This window comes from Nomia melanderi, chromosome 7 (genome assembly GCF_051020985.1).
Source record: "Nomia melanderi isolate GNS246 chromosome 7, iyNomMela1, whole genome shotgun sequence".
Classification (NCBI taxonomy): Eukaryota; Metazoa; Arthropoda; class Insecta; order Hymenoptera; family Halictidae; genus Nomia; species Nomia melanderi.
The window spans coordinates 18,025,985-18,050,073 of NC_135005.1; the positions used below are offsets into that span (position 1 = coordinate 18,025,985).

At 41.5% G+C, this 24,089-nt stretch overlaps 1 protein-coding gene and 1 non-coding gene across 2 annotated transcripts; one reads left to right on the forward strand and one right to left on the reverse strand.

Annotated features, from left to right (window-relative positions):
• The first annotated feature begins 509 nt into the window (after window positions 1–509).
• Window positions 510–23,645, forward strand: LOC116424970 (ubiquitin carboxyl-terminal hydrolase 31). Its single transcript, XM_031972070.2, has 4 exons — window positions 510–1,626; window positions 18,250–18,623; window positions 18,707–20,117; window positions 20,204–23,645. Exons 1-4 carry the CDS (start codon window positions 742–744, stop codon window positions 20,324–20,326), a joined length of 2,793 nt encoding a protein of 930 aa, XP_031827930.1. The 5' UTR covers window positions 510–741; the 3' UTR covers window positions 20,327–23,645.
• On the reverse strand, window positions 2,685–2,756 carry TRNAD-GUC (transfer RNA aspartic acid (anticodon GUC)). Its single transcript has one exon. It is a non-coding gene; the product is annotated as a tRNA-Asp (tRNA).
• Window positions 23,646–24,089: the final 444 nt, after the last annotated feature.

A 24,089-nucleotide genomic window follows, 5' to 3' on the forward strand; every position in this document is an offset into this window, starting at 1 on the left:
ATTTTTCATTTTATTAAAAAAAAGAACAAATTTCTGTATCCGTTATTTATTATCACAGATAAGGTATGGAAATAGACTGAATCTTCTACATTTTCGTCGTACGAAACGGTAACTCACTTACCGATCTAGAGACCGAGAAGTCACAAAGTTCCAATCCATAAATTTCATCCAACGACACCGTTTACCTACAGTACAAACAGTCTCGAACTTAATAAATCTTCTTCTTAGGAACTCATAATTGCATAATTTCCAGCGATCTGACAAACACTACAAAATACATAAAATAATCACTGTTCCATTGAAACTACCTGCAAATTACAAAGCTGCCAGAATTCAATTTAGCAGTCCCATCAACGGATAAAATGGTAACCTGTCGAACGACAGCAGTTGAGATCAAGCCCTACGTCATCGACGAACCAGTAACGAACATTGAATCTAGCAGATGGCGTTCGAACCGCTCGACGATCGCACCTCCCGCCAATGATTGCATGGTCTATGGCGGAGGCGTCACGGAATCGTGGAAGCCCGTGATAAAAGGCAAATGGCCGCCGTAGCGTACGAGAGCGGGTTACGCGTATGACGTTTTTTCTCCGCGGGTCAGTTGTTGACGGGCACGGCATGCACTAGACGTGTCCGCGCGCGGTGTTGATCGTGTCTCGTGAAAGAACGGATCGTATCGTGATGTGAACGGGGGCAAAAGAGGAAGGCGGAAGGCTCGAACGGTTGTTTCCGTGGCCGGCGATGGACGGTGAGAAGGCCAGTAGTGCGGTGATGAAATCGGTGTCGGAGGGTGAGCTGGGCGTGGAAGAGGTTAAATTGTCCGACTCGAAGGGACGTGAGTCCGCGTCGCGTTTGAAGCGTACGTTCACGTTGCCAAGGAACCCGTTCCAGAACGCTAGGATGTCACGGCGACGTCCGAAGCCTGGCCGTGATTCGAAAGACAACAGCAGCGGGACGAGCGGCAACAAGGAGCGAAACAATATGCAGCAACAGCAAATGGAAAGCATGCAACAGAATATGGGCCGACTGCACGGCACCGGGCAGACCTACACGGAAAGGATCGGCCCGAAGAAAGTGTTCCGCAGGCCGTCCTGGAGGAAGTTCATCAACAGGATGGTGCAGCACATGTCGAACGTGGCCGTGCAGAACCATAAAACGTCCCATAGGGACGAGCTCGGGTCCAGTGCCGGGGACATTAGGGTCCCACCGCCGAGGCCCGCGCATATACCGCCGGACCGAGTCCCAGGGGTCATAGGTTTACGCAACCACGGTAACACGTGTTTCATGAACGCCGTGCTGCAGTGTCTCTCCCATACGGACATACTCGCCGAGTATTTCGTGCTGGATCAGTACAAGGTCGATCTGTCCAGACGGAATAAATTGAACTCGAAGAAGTACGGGACGAAAGGCGAGATCACCGAACAGTTGGCCCTTCTGCTGAAGGCTATCTGGAGCTGCCAGTACGATCCCGAGATGAGCACCGCGTTCAAGAGCGTCGTCGACAAATACGGAAGCCAGTACCGCGGTAACTTGCAGCACGACGCTCAGGAGTTCCTGTTGTGGCTGCTCGACAAAGTGCACGAGGACCTGAATCAGGCTACCAAAAAGAAATATAAGATTATCAAGGTGAGTGTCATCCGTCTCTCTGTCACGGGAAGAACCTGTGAAGCGTTGCGCTCGGTTTCATGCTTGCTTTGAACGGTTAGGATTTTCTTACCTGACTGCCGGGGTAAGCTGATTCCACCGTTTGTTTGAGCGGCTGATTTTTTTCGAAATTTATGACAGAATACCGATTATATTGTTCTGTGAGGTTTTCTGGGTAGAATGTAATATAACCGATGGAAGTTTGAATGTTGGAAATTGTTCTCAATTTTTTGCCTATTTATTAGCATTTTGATAATGATTCGGTGCAACGCTTTATACGGTCTTCGTGTCTATGTCGAGTAATGTTTGTGCATGCCGTAAGATTTCCCGCGTGCGATGTATCGTCTCTCGCGTTGCGTGTGACGGACAGGTTTGTAATCGTTCTTGGCGATTGATTACATAATACGAATGCTCATTAAGCAGCCACCGAAGCGTGTTTATAAATGTTATTCGGGAGAACGAGGAGTCGGTTCTGTGAAAATTCAATTAGATTTTTTTCCTTCGTCGCGAGCCTCTGTTGCCCGCCGAATCGGCGAAGAGAAATATTAGGGGCGTTTCGAATTGTCCCCGACAGTGTTTTTCCCGTATCGGCAAATGGGCATCGCGTCTACGCAAGACTGAATGGATTTTATTTGCGACTTTTTAGAGCCTCGCAGTCAGTCGATCGCAACGAGACCTTAACCCAAATTTATTTCGCGTTCGAATGCTACATGCCGCGCTTTTTAATCAGGGCATTAGAGTCTGGATGGTTTTATAAGAAAACCCCAAGGCAAACAAAAATCAGCCACTCGTAGTCTTTCTTTTCTCCTCGTGTCAGTGGCACACAATCTCATGGACACGTAGAAAATGCAAAAGAGCATGACAAACTAGTACTCATCTAAAATACTAATGTGTCGTTAACATACAATGTATCACCTCTTGAAACTCATTTTCATTTCTTTTTGTTATTTAGTCACAATTTTCGAAAACTTACTGCAACCGAAGACTGTTGCATTGATCGTTAAAAATTACGGTTATTTAATAATAAAAAAAAAAATTACCTCCCCGGCGGGGAATCGAACCCCGGTCTCCCGCGTGACAGGCGGGGATACTGACCACTATACTACCGAGGATTTTTTTATAACCTAGGTTTATTTACCGGTACACTAGCAGTCGTAAACTGTTTCCATTGTTCCATTCAGTTTATATTACAATTTATTTATAATCTTCTATTTGTGTCGCGTACAGTTATTAGTAGTAGACAATATAAGCTAATACTCGTCGTCAGCCAAGATATAAAGAGGCGTCATAAATTTCCTCGACCTTTTTCGACCCTCGTAGATTTAGTTTACTTCACCCCGACTTCATTTATTTTCTTAAAGCCAATAGAAGGAAACCCACTCCACACTTAAGGGACCAAAAAAAAAAAATACAATTCAGTGACGGAAACGAACCGACTCCAGGTGTCCCATGAAAACCGACACCCTTGTAGATAGCGAAAAAGGGACGCGGTACTTTGTGACGTCACTCGTAGTCGAAGGAACGTTTCAGTCCTCCGAAAACATTCGGTGACGGATGCATTACTGCACAGAGAAAAAAGGTACATGCACCACAGTGTTCCCGCTTTTACATAAGAATTCCATTTTTAACCCTTTAGCCTATGATTTCTTTCTCAACTCTGATCGATACGGCTCCCTTGTCGTTAATAATTTATTGGAAGAAGAGAAAAATTCGAAGCATACGTTACGCTATATTTCCTTTTAACGCAATGCGTACCGGCTAATTTTCACTGAGGTCAACTTACATCACTATACACAGAAACACTCGGATATCGTATTGTTATGTAATCTATTTTAAATAGATAATCGATTCGAATCACATTTTATATTTTTTTTCAATTCCGTGGTAATTAGCGAAGTTGTATAGCCAAGTGCCTTTATGTAAAAACGAGATTTGTCGTTACCAGTGCGCAATCTGTTAAGTATAATAGTTGATTACAGAGGAATAATATTTATTTGTTGAATCACGTTGAAAATCTTCACGAGTCACGCTCGTTATCTTAGGACAAGGGGTTAATTGAACGTAGTACTGTACAGAGTATTTAATAGTCAACGTAATCTACGAATACCTTTTCTCTTGAGGGAACGTTTCGAGCGCTCAGTTGCGTGCGAAAATATTCCCTCGCATTTGATGACCATATTAGTTAAACGCCTATTAACATTCTTCGCCCACTATGCAACTACCACATCCATATACGCGTCTACCTAAAATTTCGCAATTATCAGCGTTTCGGTTTTGGCAGCGAGACGTTGCATCTTTATTTTATTTAACACTAGAACTACCAGATGGGTCGAAATGATCTATTTCTGATTTCTTCAGGATACTTAAAAATTCTTAAAGCTAATTCGGTAATAGCAAAACTGAAGTACTACTCAATTGAAGTCTTAATAAACTCACGCTTATGGTTTTCATACTGAAATTGGTGAAAGTTAGTTTAACAGATTGGATAATTTTCAATGTGATCAACTTGTATCGAATCAAATTTAATATTTTTTCAAGTACTGTAGTAATTATCGATATTGCATAGCTAAGTGTCTTTATATAAGAATGTGTTAAGTGATCGGTAGTTAGCAATATTGATACATATATTCTGAACTTATTTAAAATTCATCTACCATTCAGAAGTGCTGATCCGAAAGAATTGTTCCCACCCTAAGGAAACCGTTATACCATGATAAGCATGCAAAGATGGCGATTACATGACATTCTTAAAATACACGCGTGCTTCCCCGGAAGGAAGGGTATTTATCAAAACACGGTCTTGACAGCCGTAGTCTAACGCTAAAAATAGTCTACACTCAATAGGCACGAACTTGAACAGTGGCGTATACGAGTTTTTGTGTCGACGCGTGGTCGCGTACAAGGAGAGAGCGAAACGCACGAGACGAATTTCAGTTCGATGATTCATCGTGCGCGAGATGCTCGTACGATAAATTACGTAACTAGAGAAAAGTGCGCAGCATTGTGCCGGTTAATTGTTCACCTTACCAGCAGACGCGTTGGCAAACAGATTGGCACCCCCGATCGAAAATTCAAAAGTCACCATTTCACACGTTCAGTGTCACGTGTACCATATATGGTACACGTCAATTTATATAAGAAAATATTTTTAAATGATACATGGTCACGGATATATAAATAATTGTAATCTATATAAAGTTGACCAAAGACTTGAATGTAACTCAACCTTTAACGGTCGTAAGTCATCCCTGACGTGACAACAGTACTTCGTCGCCATTCCTTCGTGTTGGAGATTGTTTAAAAAAATATACATTAAAAGCTTATAAATAATTATTCGAAACTCTTATGTTTGCGATACTTGAAAAACAATAATTTCCAAGAAAAATGTTATTCTTACAAGGGTAAACCCTTTGGACTCTGAAATTTTCCACAGAAAGTATTTCAACATTTTCTGATGAGATATATTTTATGAAACTAACTCGAAGAGAATCACGTACATTGAGGAACAAAATTATTTTATTTCAATATTTCTCAAATTGATGCATTATTCGTGGTATAATATTAAGTATCGAATTTTATAGTTACCGTATGACGTCGAATTGTGAGTGAGTCACCCCTGCAAAGGGTTAATATTTGATTAAAAGAATAATCAATACAGTGCATAAGCGAAAATCTAACCGAAATTTCCATGGCGCGGACGCGTTAAACCCAAGCGTTCGCGCTCGCCATCGCCTGGAACGGTACAATGGCGATTACATGAACAGTGAGGTAAGAGACTCGAAGAAAAACGACTGCAAACACAGAGAGTCGTGAATCATCCCGCGCGTCGAACAAAAGACGAACGGTTCACCGCGGGACAAACGAGAGAGCCGATGAAAGCTCTGGGACACGGAGTCCCGACGTTATTTCTTCTATTTTCTCCTTCCCCCGGCCGTCGATAATTAATTGCCCGTCAATGTTTATTAACCTATTAACCGGATGACCTTCCGACCGTAAACACACGCCCGGCGAATTCTTAGGCGAATACAATTTGATTTTTACGCTGGTAGATTTTCATGGAGGAATCAATGTTTCCTTTGCAACCGGAAACACGTCTGTCTCGCTCTCTGTATGTCAAGTTTGACGAGTTCTCTGTCTACCCGAGATACACCGATGACCAATGACCCTAAATAATATTGTACAAACACGATTCTCTCCGCAAGAAAAATAATTCGATTGGCAATCGGTTATTTACCGAACAAACATAGCTCCGATAACGGTCTGGCACAAAAGATGGATGTTTCTTTAAGTAAGACGCGCTACGGTAACGACTGAACGAGTTCAATACGCGATCCTTAATCTGATTTGCGCCAGTTATTTGTTACGTAACTCGGATAACCGATCGTTTTTCTATGCAGCATAAATCGCAAATGTTACCGGTACCTTTTTGTCGCTGTTTCGAAACATCGTTCGACCAGCGTGCAATTACACATGCGTGCGCATGATATTATTTCCCATTTGCATACATCGATCCTAATGGCCTTTATTAAACGCTTTATTTTTACGCTTGTTCCGCGCTCGCCGCACAGAAAGAAGCGATCGTCACAGTCGTGACAGGAGAAAACGTCGCGAAACTTCACTCGCACTCCGCTCCCCCTGCGATAATTACTTCTCTAGTGTGACTAATAAGTACGGCGATAAATATAATGGAACGCGACTACTAATTAGGGACAACAGAATCTTCCCTTTCCTGAAGTGTGAAACTTTCTATTGTAATCTATATCGTTAGAGGCTCCGTGATTTCTAACCGATCCGATATTCGATAACCAGGGATGAAATCAATTATTTTTATGCGAATAAAAGTCACTGGACATTCTTATAAATTGTTCGTTGGTTTTCAGGCAATAACATAATTCATTCTGTAGGGAAATCTTAATCTGTAAGTCAGTTGTTACGAATCAAATATAAACAAATTACGTGATAAATGCTTTCTAGTGGAAATAAAAATATAAGAAAGCATCAGAATTGGAAAACTAATTAATCAGATAATATAGGAATTTATATGAAATCAAATGAACAAAAGAAAACGCAGAATTCGAAATCCGGTGATTTGACCGGTACGATTAGTGTTAATGTGTTTCCCCGGTTTTCCTACTTTCCCGCACTCAATCCCTCGTATGAGCTATCCCATATACACACTTAGCCGCTATCTTATCAGCCGTTTCTTACGCGCAAGTCGAAGTGTTTACCGGGCATCAGATAATGAAGCGATCTTTAACGAAGTATGGTCGATAATCCAGATCAGGAGCCGACAGTATCCGACGTGTCGCCCCTGTAGCTTGTTAACGGCCGCTGCCTCGTGCCACTTTTTCGTAGCCAGTTTTTTTTCCTCCTCGCCGAGTGCCCTTCGTTGTCGGACACGTTGACCGACTTCTTCGGAACCGGTAATCGAGACGCCTTGAAAATTTGAAGATGTTCCTGGAAACATTAACACACCCCCGCTCATGGAGGATCTTCGTAACTTTCGTTTAACGTAGGAAAATTGTTTTCCGTTAAAAAAAAGGAATACATCGAATAGATGTCGCGCGACGATCGTTGTTGAACAGGTTGACCGAGTTTTTTTGGAACCGGTAATCGAGGCGCTATGAAAATTTCATGTCCCTGGAAGCATTAACACACTCGTAGAGCGCTGTTCCATAGAAAAATTGTTTTCCGTTAAAAAAATTTTCTTGTGCCGAAAAATGACGGGTTCGGTGATGCTATATTAAGCGTCATATTGATGGAAATTAAAGGTAATCGCACTGAGATTGATTAGCATAGTGTAATGTCCTCCGGTGTTCATGTTTTATAAGTTAATTCCACGTCTCTGGAGGATATGAAGTGATGACTAAGAATGTCAAGTGACCGTTTCTTTTTCTCATCTATGTTTATAATTGACACTCATGCAAGAAAATTCAAAGTGTTCAAATTAGTTCGAAGTATACAGCAATAAAATACTAGGATTTTAAACGTACATGCTTCATGTTTACATATTTATAGCAGAAAATTCAGTGTTCAAATTAGTTGGAAGTACACAACAATAAAATATAAGAATTTCAAACATGAAAATAATAAATATACGGGAATGCAGGTGTAGCGACATTTTGCATTTCGCAGGTCGGTATTTCTAAGTAACATTTAGGATAGAAGGTGCGGAAAGGTAGCAGGTGATTGTGACCCGCATTAGAAACCCGTAAATCCGGTCATATTAGTTGTGACAATAAGTGCACCGCGGTGGCACTCACACAACGAAAGGCCCGTGTTGTGTTCCCGATGAATCGGGGCGGCGTTGGAAAGCGGCCCGAACAAGTTCGACTCTTCTCAAAATGCGCGGTGCCACTCGAGCACGTGCTGAACCACGGTGCCGCTGCGCGTATTGTTGACCTTGCGATAAGATCGTTAGCTCTCTTGTCCTTTGGAAATTAGGATACGCGGTTTCTATAGTTCGAGATAAACGGCCTCGGTCACATTATTGATAAGGTCTTCTATCTTCGTAGCGTGAATTTTTATCATACATTAAGGTGTAACGAGGCGACGGCGCAGGCCTCATTAACATAGGGAAAGACAACCTGTGAATAATTTATCATCTGTTTGAGCTGCCGTCGGGGTAACGCGCTGTGCCTACCCATATCAAGGGCGTAAACAATTTGCTTCATTTACTTAATTAAATATGCCATTAAAGCATGTATTCAGAGTAACGACTGTATATCTTAATTATACGGAGCATTTCAATTCATAGATATTTTTGCTCGTTAGCGATAACATTTGTATGCACATACAAACGACACGTGTTTTTAACTAATTGAGTTATTCCCATTACCGACTCGAACTTTCGTTTATCCGTTCACTCGGGATATACTTTTAGAGGACTGACATTTTTTAAATAAACTAACAATATATTATATGACCTACCGTATTAAATGTATAAGTTGCGAATATACGTACAAACGTCGCACGTTTTTAACTGATTTAGTTATTCCCATTACTCGCTCGAACTTTTGTTCATCTATTCGCTCGCGATTTACTTTTAGAGAACTGATACTTTTAAATAAATTGATAATATATATTTTACGACTGACCAAATGTACGAGCTGATAGTTAATTGCGCAACGCGAGTGAAAGGACGAGCACAATTAAATCGACGCGTGAAATCCCAAACGGCGTTGTGACACACCGCGTTTCATGAAAACGTGTGTTCCGCCTTGGACGAGACCTTGCGTGCTGCAACGTGACACGCGTGTTTTTATGTCGACAGAGGTCGTCTCGGTTCGAAGACCAAGAAGAAAATATGGAAGAAAATGTATACGCCCGGTGGCAATGTAAATATAAGGGACACACCGGTAACTTCCGCCTCTTGACAAAGCGGAACTATTATTATAATTTCAAACGCGGTTAACCGTCCAGCGGCGCCCGGGTCTATTTGGACCCGTGCCAATTTTTCAGCTTGCGATAATCTGTCGATAGTTTGTTCTACGTTCTCCGATGAGATACAGACGATGTTTGAAACTAATTAATTAGAAAACATGCATAAATTAAGGGAAGTTATTTTATTTCAATATTCCACGTATCGATGCATCGTGGAAAGCTTAATATTATACATAAGACTTTATAATTTTACAAATCAAATGAAGCGGTGACAGAGTCACCTCTCGAGTGCAAAGGGTTAACAGTTATTTATATTAGTTTCGATAAGGAAATCGGTATGCTCGAATAATCATAAAACAAACACATCGAATCGTCAGTGCATACCAATTAAGGAAAATGTCGTCCGATTCCTTGGAGTTCGCGGCATCCGATTCGCGATCTCCTCTGTACACAATGTGCGCGAAAAAAGTGAAAAGAACTTTCTAGTGGTAAATATCGGTAGTTAACAATCCATTCTCATTTCGCGTTGCACTGTGTCAGATGGTACGTTCCATGGACAATGCCACTGCGCAACGAGCAGTACTTTCTCTCCCCCTGTGACTTTCGTTTTCGATTATAAATATTTATATGCCGCGGGTAATGGTATGCAGGAATTTTTCTATAAATCCCGCGATTCGTTAATTGACACGGCGGAGGAGCTATCAGATGCGCGTAATCTGTGGGAATAAAGGCGATATATTTTCGTTCCCGGGAGAGAGACCTCGATACGAAACTGGGATGTTTGGCAAGAATTACGAAGGGAAACAAGGAAAGATAATGAGCCGTATCGGCTGTTCGTTAACGTGAACACAAATGTTTATCGTCAAACAGCCGGATCGAGAGGAGCGCTCTTCGTTGCTTTAGGATATCCATTGTCGCCGTCGGAATCACCGTAAGCCCGTAAACACCTTCATATTTTTCCGTTCAGCTCGAAAATGAAAACAATGGTCCCCGACAAGCGCGAGTTTTTGGCGCCAACGGCGCCACTAAAAAGTTTCCGCATCGCGCGCGCGCGAACGTACACACTCGCCATTCGCCTGTCGCGTTCGGTTGACTTTGAACAATTTACGGCCGCGATTGCCTTTCGAAATACTGCAAACATAATTTATCGTTTCATAGTTAACCGTTTACGTGCTCGAGAAACGAACTAAAAATGAAGTAAAAATATGACACGAGATTGTTATACTAAAACCTTTAGCATACATACATATTCAACTGTTTTTTCCTCAATTATCGTTGATCTTTATTCATTTCTAAATTACATTTTATCTTCGTAATCTGATCTCTTCGTAGGGCATATTATTATATGCTCGTGCAAACGAACATTTATTCTCTCCCCCGACGTCACGTCTATTAGAACACCCTGTATAGCGCTGGCGAACGGGACAGTACCGTAACAAGGACTGACCTTGAATGGGGCCACGAGTGTTCCACGGTGGTCGTTCTAGAACCGTTTTACGAAACACGGTCAACGCGACGACTTCTTTTCTTCTGCCCTCTGTTGACAGATCGTACTTCTCGCTCGACACGAACTCTCCGCGTTACGGGACCATTGATGAAACCGGATCGCGTTTCGAGATAGGTTTCCTGCGCCTCGATCGCCGATGCGCGAAAGCGAAGAGTTGCTGTTCGGTATCGCAACGTGGAGTCCAGAACCGTGTAATTTTCCACAGTAGCGCGAACGAGTTAATTACTACCGACGGGTGCAATTTTCTCTTTCTCGCTGGGTCCTTATCGTGCCTCGACCGTCAGGAGAATTAACCGGCAGTTAAAGAATTTGTATTCTATTGCTGATTATTGTTGTTTCACTCATTCGGGCGCACGATGATTTTAAATAAGAAAACATGCCAAGCTTAATCGAATAATACATTATTTTCGCTTTCGCTTGTTTACGCATTTAGTTCGTGGCATTGCCAACTGGAAGAACAACCTTAAATAAAATATTCAACTGTACGATTATCGGTAACTACTTTTCGAGGTGCGTTAACCCTTTGCGGAGGAGGATTCTATAAAATATACGAAACCTTGAGCAGATGAAAAATTGACTATCAATTGCTTAATTAATAGAAAAAGGAGAAACTATGTACTGATCTCTTGCTGTTCGACTAATCAGATCATTCGTCTGCAAAGGGTTAAAGCACATGTCACCACACATAAAAAGCTAATCAGAGGGCGGGACAGATTTTAACCCACCTAACCCCAAAGAGATGTCTGAGATCGGTAAATGATGTTCCATGGAATATTACGAATTGATCGGAGATAGAAACGTTCACGGATCAACGCGTTACCGACGAGTCCAAAATCCATGTCTGCAAAATCGTGTGTAATATATTGTTGCGTCATTAGTATTTCGTGTTTATTAGACAGAAATGTATAAGTGACACAACGATAATAGCAAACAAGTAGCAGATAATATTACGAATATGTAAAGGTTGAAGTCCGTTAATTCACGATTTCGTAACAAATATATATTCCACCTCCTCGAGGACGGATTTTTTAGGAACCGGCTGACAAGTGAAATAATTGAGTACCGTGGAAGGTAGACACGAGGAACGGATGTTCAATCGGTTAAGCGTTAATTGCGCTGCCATCGTTAGAACAATAAGCATCTTTTCCACAAAGTGAAAATGTAGAAAGTTGTTCTCGTCCTCGGTGGACGCGGCAAGGTGAGACTCACCTGCGGAACGGTTAATGATGGCTCTCCGCAATGATAATGATAACGTTTTCTAATTGGACATTATTCAATTTCCACGAAATCTATATAAACAATAACACAGCCAACAACACGAGGAACAAAGGAAAGAACAAAACGACTGTTGAATCAACGTCGCTCGACGATATCAGAGCTGTTCCACAATTGACGCTTGTGTCATCTATTTTTCCCCATTTCGTTTATGAAACGTGCGCAATGAGTCACGATCTAAAAATAATAATGCTGAATCCTTAGTTGCACGAATCGGCTGCCTAATAAATGCCGCTAGTAAACATGCAAATCGCCGCGGTTGTAAAATCCAACCGATAAAGGTAAGATGACGAGTTAATCGTTGACACACCGGGCTGCGATCGAAACGTTGACTTCTGGGTTGCGTCCTTTGCTCCGAAGGACGAGTCGTCTCGTCACTTTTATTCGACTTCGCTTCTTATTTATTCAATAAATAATCCTCGCTTGAGTTTCACCGAAACGCAATATCTGTTCTATTTAAATTGATGCCTCTCTGCGCGTGTTTGTGTGTGTGTGTGTGTGTGCTCGGAGAATTACCCTGCGAACGGATTAATCATGGCGGAGCCGTCTCCGTGGCGACCTTCCTCTGTACACCGAATCGTAATATCGGATTAATTATCATCTCCACCCACGCCGTCTAATTATCACCGACAGCGGCTGAATGACCTTGACGAATTACAGTGCCCGTTTATTAACAAATCCAATTAACGCGGACATGTCCACCGCGGAAAGAATTTTAATGAAATCCATCTATTCTGGAACCAGTTCTTCTTATGCGAGCCGCACCGCGTGGGAAACTTATTCTATAAACCTGCAAATTATTTCTAACCGTGTAAAAATTCCAATGGTACTCAAGCGAAGATTAAGATTTCTCCATGCCTCGGATTTCCTTTATCAACGAACGATTAACGCGTTCCGCGACACCGGAAGTTTCGGTTGTATCTTGCTTACGAGCGCGCTGATTTTTAAAACGAAATATTAACCCTTTGCACTCGAGAGGCGCCTTTCAGTCGCCATTTTATTTGACCCAAGAGAATGACGAAATCTCAAATTCAATATTGAATTGTCTATAATCGAAATGAAATAGTCCTGTCACATAACTTGTGCAAGGTATTTCTTTGTGTTAGTTGTAAAAAATATCATCGATATTTCCTCAGAAAATAATGAATATTTCTTGGGAAAAATATTCTCGAGTGCTTCGATGTTCTCGCTGACTTTTACGTGTATCTCGCTTTTCACAAGAAATACTCCCTGAAAGAAATTGGGCGTGGTACACGTGGCAAGAGATTATCACGAAGAAATCATTACGATTACCACAAACGCGTGGCGAGGAACGCGTGACAGGGGAACGTACACAGAAACGATTGTCTCCGATATTGCCGCGACTGTATTTTTGTCCGGCGAGTAAATGATAACAACGAAGTTAGTGTATCGCGTTGCGCTCGAAGGCATCTGTTGGTCTTTGCGCCGATTGTTTACCAACACCGGCTAAAGTCGACGCGTTCAGTTTATTTGGATTCAGCTCATCTATCAGTCGTAGGCAGCGCGTGTACGAATTGTCTTCTGAATGACAGAGCGCCGCGCTTGTACGCGTGTCAATGTTTGCGAGAAATCTTTTCGTTGACGCCTCGTCATTGATGGTAGACAGTATTAACGTGTGTACATGCTGCTCGAATGATTATTGCCGTTCGTACGCCAACGACGTCGTATCTCTACGGCAAGAATCATTCGCGCGTACTTACACTGCGAGAATAAAGATATTTTCTATTGTTACTGTACCACTCAGATGTGTCACGCGGAACTCTATGAAAATATATAAGTGCAGGCGTATGGACGTCTCGTAGCGCAGCGCTGGAACGCGGAAGGTAACACGAATATTATTGGATTCCGAAGTATTGTGTATCGAAGTACGCCTCTGAGCGTTCCGTGTTTATGAGGTCGAAAGAAGTTAATTATAAGTTACGGCCCGGGAGCCGTTGATTGCCACCGTTACGTAAACACTGTTTAGAGAAGCCCAACTTCCGGTCCTTTGTTTTGCAATGATATAGGAAGCGATCCGCGCCGCGTGCCGGCATTCGGATATCGTCGTGTTTTCGCAGCGTTGACGGATTCCATCGCGACTCCCGTTTCGCAGCATCGAAAAAAAATCCAACGTCGCCCGACCGGAATGAAAACCGACACGAACCTCGTTGCGAAACTCACGTGACATTTCTATCGTCTCAGCGCATTTCAACTGTCAATATGAATCATCTGTCCCCGAGTTTCCCCGTGGAGGCACGTTCGAACTGAAACATAAGCAAACCTCTTTTCAAACAATCTCGATGGCTCTCGACCGCGTTGCTAGTTATTTATGCGTCAAATTTTCAAATCAATTCTGTCCGAGTGCATTTGAACTGTCGCTATGAATCATCTATTCCCGAGTTTCTCCGTGGAAACGCGTTACGACATATTACGCACGACTCGGAACTGAAAAATAAGCAAACCTCTTTCCAAACATTTTTAAATGGCTCTCCGCGTTGCTAATTGTTTGGGCGCGTCAAGGTCGTCCCAAGGTCAGGAGTTCTCTGTATGTTTTGTCTAGTTCGTCCCAGCGGGGATCCGCCGGTGGTCCGTTCTGACGTAACTCTCGCCGGTAAAAAACTGGCGTGCGCAGGCACCGTTTTCAGGAGTCGATTATAGCGACTGGCGCCATTTTGGATCTAGAGAAACCTGTGAACAGCTGTACGGGTTTCGATAAAGATCTTCCGATGAGCAGAATCGTGAATAGTCAGCCCATCGTAGCTTTCCAATGACGATAATCAATTGTATGGAAGCTTAGGAGTGCGTTCGGTCGGGAAAGTGAGATTAACGGTTCGGAAATCGAAGTTGAGTACTCGCTCGTCCGTCGATCGAAATTTGAAGATTAGACAGGGTTACCGACCGGCTGATAAAGCTTACTCAATCTCTCTCTCCGGCACCAGGTACACGTGTACCAACGTGACATTGACCAATTGTGAGTCGCGAATCGTAGCGTGAGTCGTTACAACCTGTAAGCATTGAAAATTACTTCCGGCAACCGGATCGGCGATACATCCTGCGGATGGCTCAACGGTTATCCCATTCCGGTAGCTTACGAATGCACGCTCGGAGTTATCGCCTGCTCGAAACAATTAGCGTTATCTATGCTGTAACGAAAGACCGGTTGTCTTCGCGAAGGCGGCCGATATAGATAAAGGTGATCCGAAATCGGAATTCTTTGCGCCCGCTCGCTGGGAACGAGTTTTCGGGCTTTCTCGGAAGCTACCTGGCTTTAACCCTTTGCGGACGGATGTCGGCTATTTCGATAGGATGAAATATTCGTATTTGGAGGGCTGACTCGCGAACAAATGATTTAATTAGAACTGCAAGAGATCAGACTATAGTTTCCTTTTCTTCTATTAATCAAGCAAACGATATGTAATTTAGCTTCATATGTCGAAGGTTTTGCATGTTTCGAAGAATTTTCGTCAAAGGGTAATCCTTCACGAGCTGAAGGTTTAACCCTTTGCACTCGGAGGTTTCTCGCTGGGAACGTTTAACATTTTTTGAGGCGAAGATATTTCTTTGAAACTAACTCGAAGGGAAATCAAGTACATTGAGTTGTGTGTCGAGGCATTATTAGAAGTTCAACATTAAATAGATTTTATGTTGCAAAGGGTTAAAGTGCCATTTCCATTGAGACGTTGCTACGTACCATTAAGTATTTCACGTACGGTTACATCTTAATGATTACGATAAACAAGTATAGGTAGTACGCGTTCGAATGGTCTTGACATGTCTGGAATCGAGGCAGCCGTAAAGAAATAAAGATGACGTAATCAAGGATGCGAGGGGTTAAGTCATCGCAGTTTTATCGAGGTTTGCTGATAGTTCACTGGATCTCATTATTTCCTGGTCTGCCAGTAGTCCGCTGGTTACGATTCCCCGAATCGTGTACAGTGCGTGGCTGGTTTGTAAATGGCGATGTTTCGAAGGTCATGAAAACAGAAGATTCGTGATCTGGTTAAGGGAAGCCTTCTATGCCGATCGAGTACCCTGCACTGGGAATCCACTGACCGGAAAGGGGGTAGAGGAAAAGCACGCGAGGCTTTGCGAGCGGTTGACTAAACGCTACCAATGAAACTAATTGAATTATCACTGAAAAATTTCCGATCGATGCGAGTCAAAGTCATTGCGAGTAAATAATACACCGTCCCTTCCTCGGGTATTTCAATGTTTCCCATACGTTACGCACAGTATACACCTAAACTTTGTTCAAAATTGATTCGTCATTTTAATAAGAATAAAATCGAGTGGCAAAAAATACGTCTTCCTCGACCTTTCTTCGAGGTTGTTCTATTTATAAGCAGTTACCACATATCGCATTGAGTCAGTAGAATGCCTCGATGCTTTGCGGTTATTGACACTTCCGAAATGGACTTTGAGATCTTCTAATCCACATTGTCTGTCAGCAGTTTATTGTGACCGATACATCAGCCGCAAACAAGTTCGCGAGTTTTAGCGTGCCGGCGACAATTGTCTGGCGTTTATTAGCATACTCCACTCGCCTTCCTCCATCCGACGGGCCTGTTGTGAAACCGGGGACAGAAAATGTGGTATATGCAGACACGCCGAAGAAACGTACCGCCGGTAGACGGCTATTATTAGAACCGTCGTGTTATAAGCGATCGTCTTTGTGTACTTTAGGAAGTAAACTGGTTTCGTGAGTGTCGCGCGTCCAATCAGCCTCCGGGGAAAAAAACGTCGTTTTTCGAATTTCTTGTTGCACGTGAATCCGCACGCCGCGTCTGCTGTTTAACTGTTAATCACGACGGCGACAGCGGCGGCGGCGGCGCCACGTTACTGCCGGCGAGAAATGGGAATGCACAGTGTTCTGCGATCCATTTGTACCTGTCAGTGGCGATACGACTCGAGTAAATCGTATAAACAAATGGGAAACATTCTAGACAAATGTTATCGTTGAAATTCATTGTTCGAATATTATTTTCTTAACATTTGCGATGCGACACACAGCATGAGTAGCATGATAATCATTCATTTCCTAGTGGGAAACAGTCTTTTCGGAGTTACCAATTAATGGTGGAGTCATTTGAATGAAGTTTTTATTGGTACGATAATGAAATTTTGATGAAAGCGAAACAAGATTTGCTTATGTGTTATAGTAATATGTTTGATTATTTGTTTGAGGCTTAGAAACATAGACATTCTCGAGTACGTTCTCATCTAATCGGGAGATAAAGTTACTTCATCGGAATCTATTAAGGATTATCAATATTCCATGAAGTGTGTCGATCGTGCGCGATCGGCGCGATTTCGTTTCTGTTTCGATGGTTTTTCCGTCGTTTTGATGATCAATTTCTGTAATGTGTTATTTGTTTGGCTTCTCAGCTTGTTTGATCTATCGATGACGTAACGTGAAAGACAATCCACGCGGGTCTCTGGTTAAATGCAGGTGTGTTTGCGAAAGTATTCGAAGGTATTTGCATTTTCATACCTCGTTATCGACTCTTTTCGTGATCCTCGAGTGATAAGGATTAATCGTTTCATCATCTTCTCCGCGCACACCGAAACAGTTTCTCCCGTTTAATGATAAGGCTGATCGTGCTGTTGAAACGATGGTAACAGACGTTTCGTAAGGAATAATATTACCGCTAAGCTATCGTAAATAGTTACTAATTAGAAATTTAATATCTGGAGTACGATTAAAGATTTGCCAACACTTTTATACTTTTCAAGTTTTCCCAATCAGGCGTAATTTATTCGCGAGCGAGCGATATCTTCGTTCAGTCGCGAAGACGATACAATAAAATAAAAGAAACTGAATTACAACGTGAAAGTCTGAAACTCCCGACAATTACATCGGAACGCACACGTTCCGGTAAGTACGTCCGCAAGGAATATTCGGGAGTCGCGTTCGCCGTTCTACATTCTACGATTCCTTTGCGAATGCCAGAAATTCTGGCGGTGATATAAATATTCTTTTAATTCACCGTTGAAAATAGTATAAAATGATGCTTTGCTGGTTAGAAAGTTTCCCCCGTTTTCTCTCGGAATGTCCACTCACCTCGTTTCCGTTAAATTGGTGCACGACATCTAGGCCAATGAAAAAATCAGTCGTGTGTTGCCAAAAACGGGAAAATTATCAATATCATGTACACTTCCAGTTACTTGAATTAACGTCATGAAATTATAGCAGAAGCAACCGAGGAACACGCCCACCGCTTTTAAAAAACCGAGTGACCTGATTTAATTATGCGACCCTAATCAAATTAAATTAAATCGAATCAAATCAAATGAAATCTGTTCACAGAAGTTTGCAAACTTACCGAAAGACTGCAAGCCCTTTGACCTTGAAAATGAACCGAGAATTCATTCTACATTCTGATCATATCGGATCGTATTTTCCGAAGCAATGATTACATTTCGATGATTTCTGTTTCCAGAATTCGTTCGGCCGTCCGGACGACATTGTTGCAGCGGAAACGCTGGCGAATCATGTCCGGTGCAACAACTCGTTCGTGCACGCGGTGTTCCAGGCCCAGTTCCGATCTAGTCTGACGTGTCCAAGGTGTCATCGGCAGTCGAACACGTTCGACCCCTTCCTATGCGTGTCGGTGCCTGTCCCCCAGAACCACCGACAAATGAACCTTTTCGTGAACGTGTTATACACGTCCCAGCAGCCGCGTCAAGTTAAAATTGGCGTGAGCGTGAACCAGACTGCCAACGTGAGAGAATTAAGAGAAATTCTCGCGAGTGACACCGGGATCGACGAGAATCATATGTTACTCACAGAAGTCCACGACGAAGGATTTCACAGGTAAACATAATACCTACTTTTCAAGTGAATTCCATTAAATTCGCGAACGTGCGATTCACTGATTTCTCATTTATTCTTTCCAGAACATTCTCAGATTGCCAACCTCTATCTGTGATCACCGAAAACGACCCACTTTACTGCATAGAACTGCCACAACTGAAGGAACCCACGGAGCAGGCATACATTCTTCTGGTATGGATCAACGTGCTTGTCAAAGGAGACCTCAGGCAACGCTTTGGCAGTCCGTACACGATGCAGGTCTCCAGAGAGACATCCTACGAAGACCTGCAAAAGCTTCTGCTAAAGGAAATGCACAGTGTTCTGGCCGACGATGTTCTCACGTCTAGTCAAAGTCCTGGACTGTTCAACATTCGGGTTGCTGATCCAGCTGCCACGCCGGTTCAGGACGAACACCCTTGCATAGATCCCTGCGTAGAACACCCTCTTTACACGGAACAGATCGAGCAGGCGTTGGCTCTTTGCGCCGACGATTCTGGCCCCCAACACGTGAAACTGATCTTGGAATGGGACGAAGCTACGAAATGCAACATCATTCAGGACGACAGCGATCAGATCGAGGAACACGCGAGTGTGAAACAGTTGAAAACTAATTCTGAACTGGGAGGAGCTGTCACTCTCGAAGAATGCTTTGATCTCTATACGAGAGCGGAGATCTTGGGCGCTGAAGATGCGTGGCATTGTCCCTACTGCAATAAAAAACAAGAAGTTGTGAAGAAGTTGGGTCTTTGGTCGTTGCCCGACATCTTGGTGATACACCTGAAGAGATTTCGGCAACAATCCAGACAGAGGTCCACGTCGAAGTTGACTATGTTGGTCGATTTCCCGTTGTATGGGTTTGATATGACTCCCCACTTAGCTCATAACGGAGTTCAGGCTCACAACAATGTCAGCAGTTTGGGAGGCTTAGGTTGGTCACCCTGGAAGAAGCCCAGACCTCGTCAGCAGAATATACCGAAGTACGATGAAAATGTGTATGACCTGTACGCGATATGTAATCATCATGGCCAAGATTTGCAGGGTGGTCATTACACCGCGTTCTGTCGGAATCCATACGACACTCAGTGGTATTGTTTTGACGATACCAGAGTGGAAGCGGTGAACGACACAAATCTAATCACTAATGCCGCCTATATGTTATTCTACCAACGAAGAGGACTGACAAACAATTCAGGAACTTCTTCGACAGCCTCTACCAGTTCGACTGGTTCCGGGCTTGATCATTGGGTCTCGAAAATGCCACCGTTCTATTTCAATAACAAGACTAACAACAACGTGACGAATAATAACCAAAGTAAGTCGCAGGAGGTACTCTGTCAAGAGAAGATCGTGGAGGAGAAGAATATGACTAATTTCAACAGAGGCTGTCGCAATTATGCCACACTGCAACCAAAGAAGAGAAATGTTGCGACCGAGACTGACATTGGTCAAATAGATCATTATTCGGACGATGAAGCACCCTGTAGAAGGGAATGGGTATGTTCAAAATGATTCTGGATGTTTCATTGTGTTTTTGTCTAACAATATTAGCATAGTTCTCAATGTTGTATTTATCTGTTCAGGCTTCACCGAAACCCGTTCGAAAGATGTCGTCCATCACGTTGATACCGCATGTGCCACAGTCAACGATCATCCACAGCAGTAGCGATCCAGACACAACGATTATCCACGAGTCAACTTTGTAACACACAATTTAAGCCAGACACATGATCTGGCTGGAGCACCGCTCAATGTGTAGTGCCTGGAATGTGGTGTGCCGTAAACTCTCCAAAAAAGCTAGTATAACCGGAAATACAGACTATTACCCGCGAAGCTTAAATACATTCGTTTCATATCGAGAGAAATGTAGGTTAGAAAGACTTTGAAGTAAAGTCGCTCCGAATTTCTATGCGAAAATATGCTTTCTCTTTGTAAGTAGGCGTCGAACGTGCAAAGAATACGAGTGCCACATTTAATTCTCTTGATATTATATTTCCAGGAATACCAGATGGCAACGTTCGACGAGTATTCTTCCGTATATGGGAGCGTAACTCGAGGCATTAGTGATTGTTTTTTTTTTTTGTAATTTATAACGTGTTTGTATACAGGTTGTGTGAACTGTATTGTACATTATTGTAGTTGTTAGTAGACTTTTTAAAGAAAGGACAAATTACTATGTTCAGTATCGAGTACTACAAGTCCCTAATTACAAGACGTCTATTGTTAATATATAATATATTAGATCTTCATCGCAATAGGTAACCGGTTAATCCTACATATGTCTGGGAAGAATGTGCTCGTGTCAAAGAATTTCCCCAAAAGTTTTTTTTTATCGTGCGGATCGATGTGTACATCGAAGAAGATATAGTCGTGGTTCACGATGAAAACTATGACAATAACTTGAATCCTGGGTACGATAGGATTCACGTATCACGATAACTTCGTTTATAACCAAGAAAGATTCTTCTCTGGACATACTGTGTAGTCGCTAACCATTGCTTTGAACCTATCGCTTAACTATAATATTTATATTATATTTTTATCACCCACTAGTGGCCTTATCTCAATAATTAATATATACGTATAAATATCGATATTGTCATTTGCAATCACGTAAGCATACTTATTAGCTACAACAACAGCGATTTATTATCAAGCATCGGTATCGTATCACGGAAGCCACAGAATTACAGGACGGCCAACTTCTTCTTCTTTCTTCAATCTAATGAATTGACTTTTGACCAAGTAAATCAATATACTTCCATCATTGATTCTTCTTGATCTTCCTGTGATTGGCACAACTTGGTGTTACCGTTCGAAAATGAAAGCGTGTATGTTGATAGCCCGAGTGGCTCTCCTACAGTGATAATTTATACAGAGTATGACAGGAAATACGGAACATCTGAATACATCTGATTTACTTAACCTATTTACTGGGAAGGACGAGTTAACTCGACATTTCCATTCAACCGTATCTTTTTATGATTTTCTCTGTAATTACTTATTTATTTCGTTGAAGATGATACTCGCACTCGCTTATTATTCAGTTTGAATTTTCCCCATATACGTAGCCATGATAACAGAAATCGACCTGGTAAATAGGTCAAGGAAGCGAAAAACACTATATGAAGCAGTAGTTTCGAGTTAAAAGCATGTAATTCTCGCGAAGAACACATTGAATTCAGCAGAGAGTTATTCGAATGTTCTGTTTCTCGCGAATCAACCTGCATACCATTTTAGCGATTCTCATTTTTATTAGCTTTGAATACTCTTAATCTCCCAGTTATAACGATCATTCCACTTAGACATTTTTAATAGAAAGCAATGGAAAGCCGAAGCATGAAAGTGAAACAAATTTATAGACATATATGTAATGCATATATGCACGCGTGTATAATTAGCGACGGAAAGATATTTAAGTTATATTCAAGTAACATTTATTACTAGTCACACGTATCGTGGACGGTGGGATAGTGTGAGTAAATTGGTGCATGATATGAGTTGTGAAGTTAGTGTTAAATTAAGCTTTCGGTAATTCGAAGTGAGGTGTTCGATAGGGCCAAGCAAACCGGTATGCACCTGACAAAACGGGGACTTTATTCGAAATATGTATGTACGCGGATAAGTATGGGCAAAGTGTAAAACGTTAAGAGAATCACAACAGATTGTTCTCTAAGGGGGAAAAAAAACAAAGTGCAATAAGAAATTAAGTCTGTTCTGAACGGCTGTATTGGGTAACTATGTAGTAACTTCGAATGTTTATAACCAAAAAAAAAAAATCTGTGTTCTTTTATCAATGAGTGTTGCAATTGTTTTCACAAAAATTAACTGTTCCTTTTTTTGTGAAAACAGTTGTGATCAACTTTCTCTTTTAACGATGCAAAAATTACTGGCTAGGTACTTTTAACATTTTATACTTTCTTCACACTAATTATACTCAAAAGCGCTCGTTCGTATCGTATCTTCTATTGTAAGTATATATTTTTAAAGATTTCACTGCGCAAGTTGATTCCTATAGCAGGTCTCCGAGTCAAGTAGAGTGCCATGGCGGTTCCATAAAGAGCAATACTCATGCACTTCAAATATTTTTATACTTAGGCATCTGAAGAAATTGTTCCAACCAAGTCTAAGACTTAGAAACCATTATAATCTAGAAATACTAAAAAAATTGTCAGTAGCGTTTGCCGCGGAATGTATGTTTGTTTAACAAATTGGAAGAATATAGGGAAAGCATGATCCATGAATGTTTCGGTTGTTAGATTTGATGTCAGAAAATCGGATGCCACGATAATGTTCAATTTGTATAAATTTAAGGATTCGATTGGAAACTGCCGTGCCCTTGCGAGGCTTGGAAACTCTCAACTGATTGTAAATTAGAAAGAGTGTGGAACTATTGACAGAAAGAAAGAGAGAGAGTGTGAGAGAATGATTTCCACTATCCGTTATTAAGTATATGATTTTAGAAGTTGCGTACTCACGTTTAATCGACTGAGGAATATACTATTGATTATTCATATTATCATTACTACTTTGTTGGAATAAATAGAGAATGTATATATAGAAGAAATGTCATTCCACTTTGTGCACGCTCAGCTATCAGTTCCAATCAGTGATTACTGTATTTCTGATTTTTAAAAGTAATGTTTAAATTATTCACGCCGGTCATGTTTGAAGATAGAAAAGCAACCGCTTTCTACGACATTCGTGATATTATTAAAAATATCCGTTAGGAGGAAAGTGATGACTGTTAGTGTAGTCTTTTGTTAAACTTTTGAAAGATTCCAGGAATTCCTCGAAACTTCAAACGAAACAAAGAAATTAACGAGTATGCAAATCAGCCGATCTTATTTTAATCACCGATTTCGTGGGTCTAGATTGTAGACGCGTAGAGGAGGCGTCATTGAATTTCAAACAAAATATTGTATAATATTATTCAAGGCTAATGTAAAAAGTTTATAAATAATTAATGATAAACAAAGTATAATATACAAAGATTTGTCAATAAAGAAGAAATATTCATACGTACGATAATTTCAAACTTAGTAATTTATACCAATCAAAGATTTGATTATGGTTTACATTAAAGTTCGTTATAACTCCGCAAACACGATATAACTCATTTCAATTTTCCAGTTATGAAATCACAAATAAAAAACATGTAAAATATAATTAACGCATCCGACACAATTCTTAAAGTTACGAACTGTCGGTAACTTGTCAGGCTTGACATTTTAAAAAATAATTGCTAGGTCGATAACAATGGCAACTGACATAACCCTCTTCCATCAATCGATTACTAATTAAAACTTCATAATTTCTATTTGAAGTTTATTCCTACCATATGTTCACATTGAACTTGTCACCTATTATACTACCTTTATTCATTCCACACCTAACCTATACAATTTTGAATTCAACAATATTCCTACACATATTCATTCTTTCATCCAGAAAACAAATTCCATTTCA

Bases quoted from the DNA above. Each gene is read 5' to 3' on its own strand.
- LOC116424970 (XM_031972070.2), top strand. From the start codon at position 742: ATGGACGGTGAGAAGGCCAGTAGTGCGGTGATGAAATCGGTGTCGGAG. The intron at 1,627-18,249 runs GTGAGTGTCATC...TTCTGTTTCCAG, and splicing joins AGAAATATAAGATTATCAAG to AATTCGTTCGGCCGTCCGGA. The intron at 18,624-18,706 runs GTAAACATAATA...TATTCTTTCCAG, and splicing joins CACGACGAAGGATTTCACAG to AACATTCTCAGATTGCCAAC.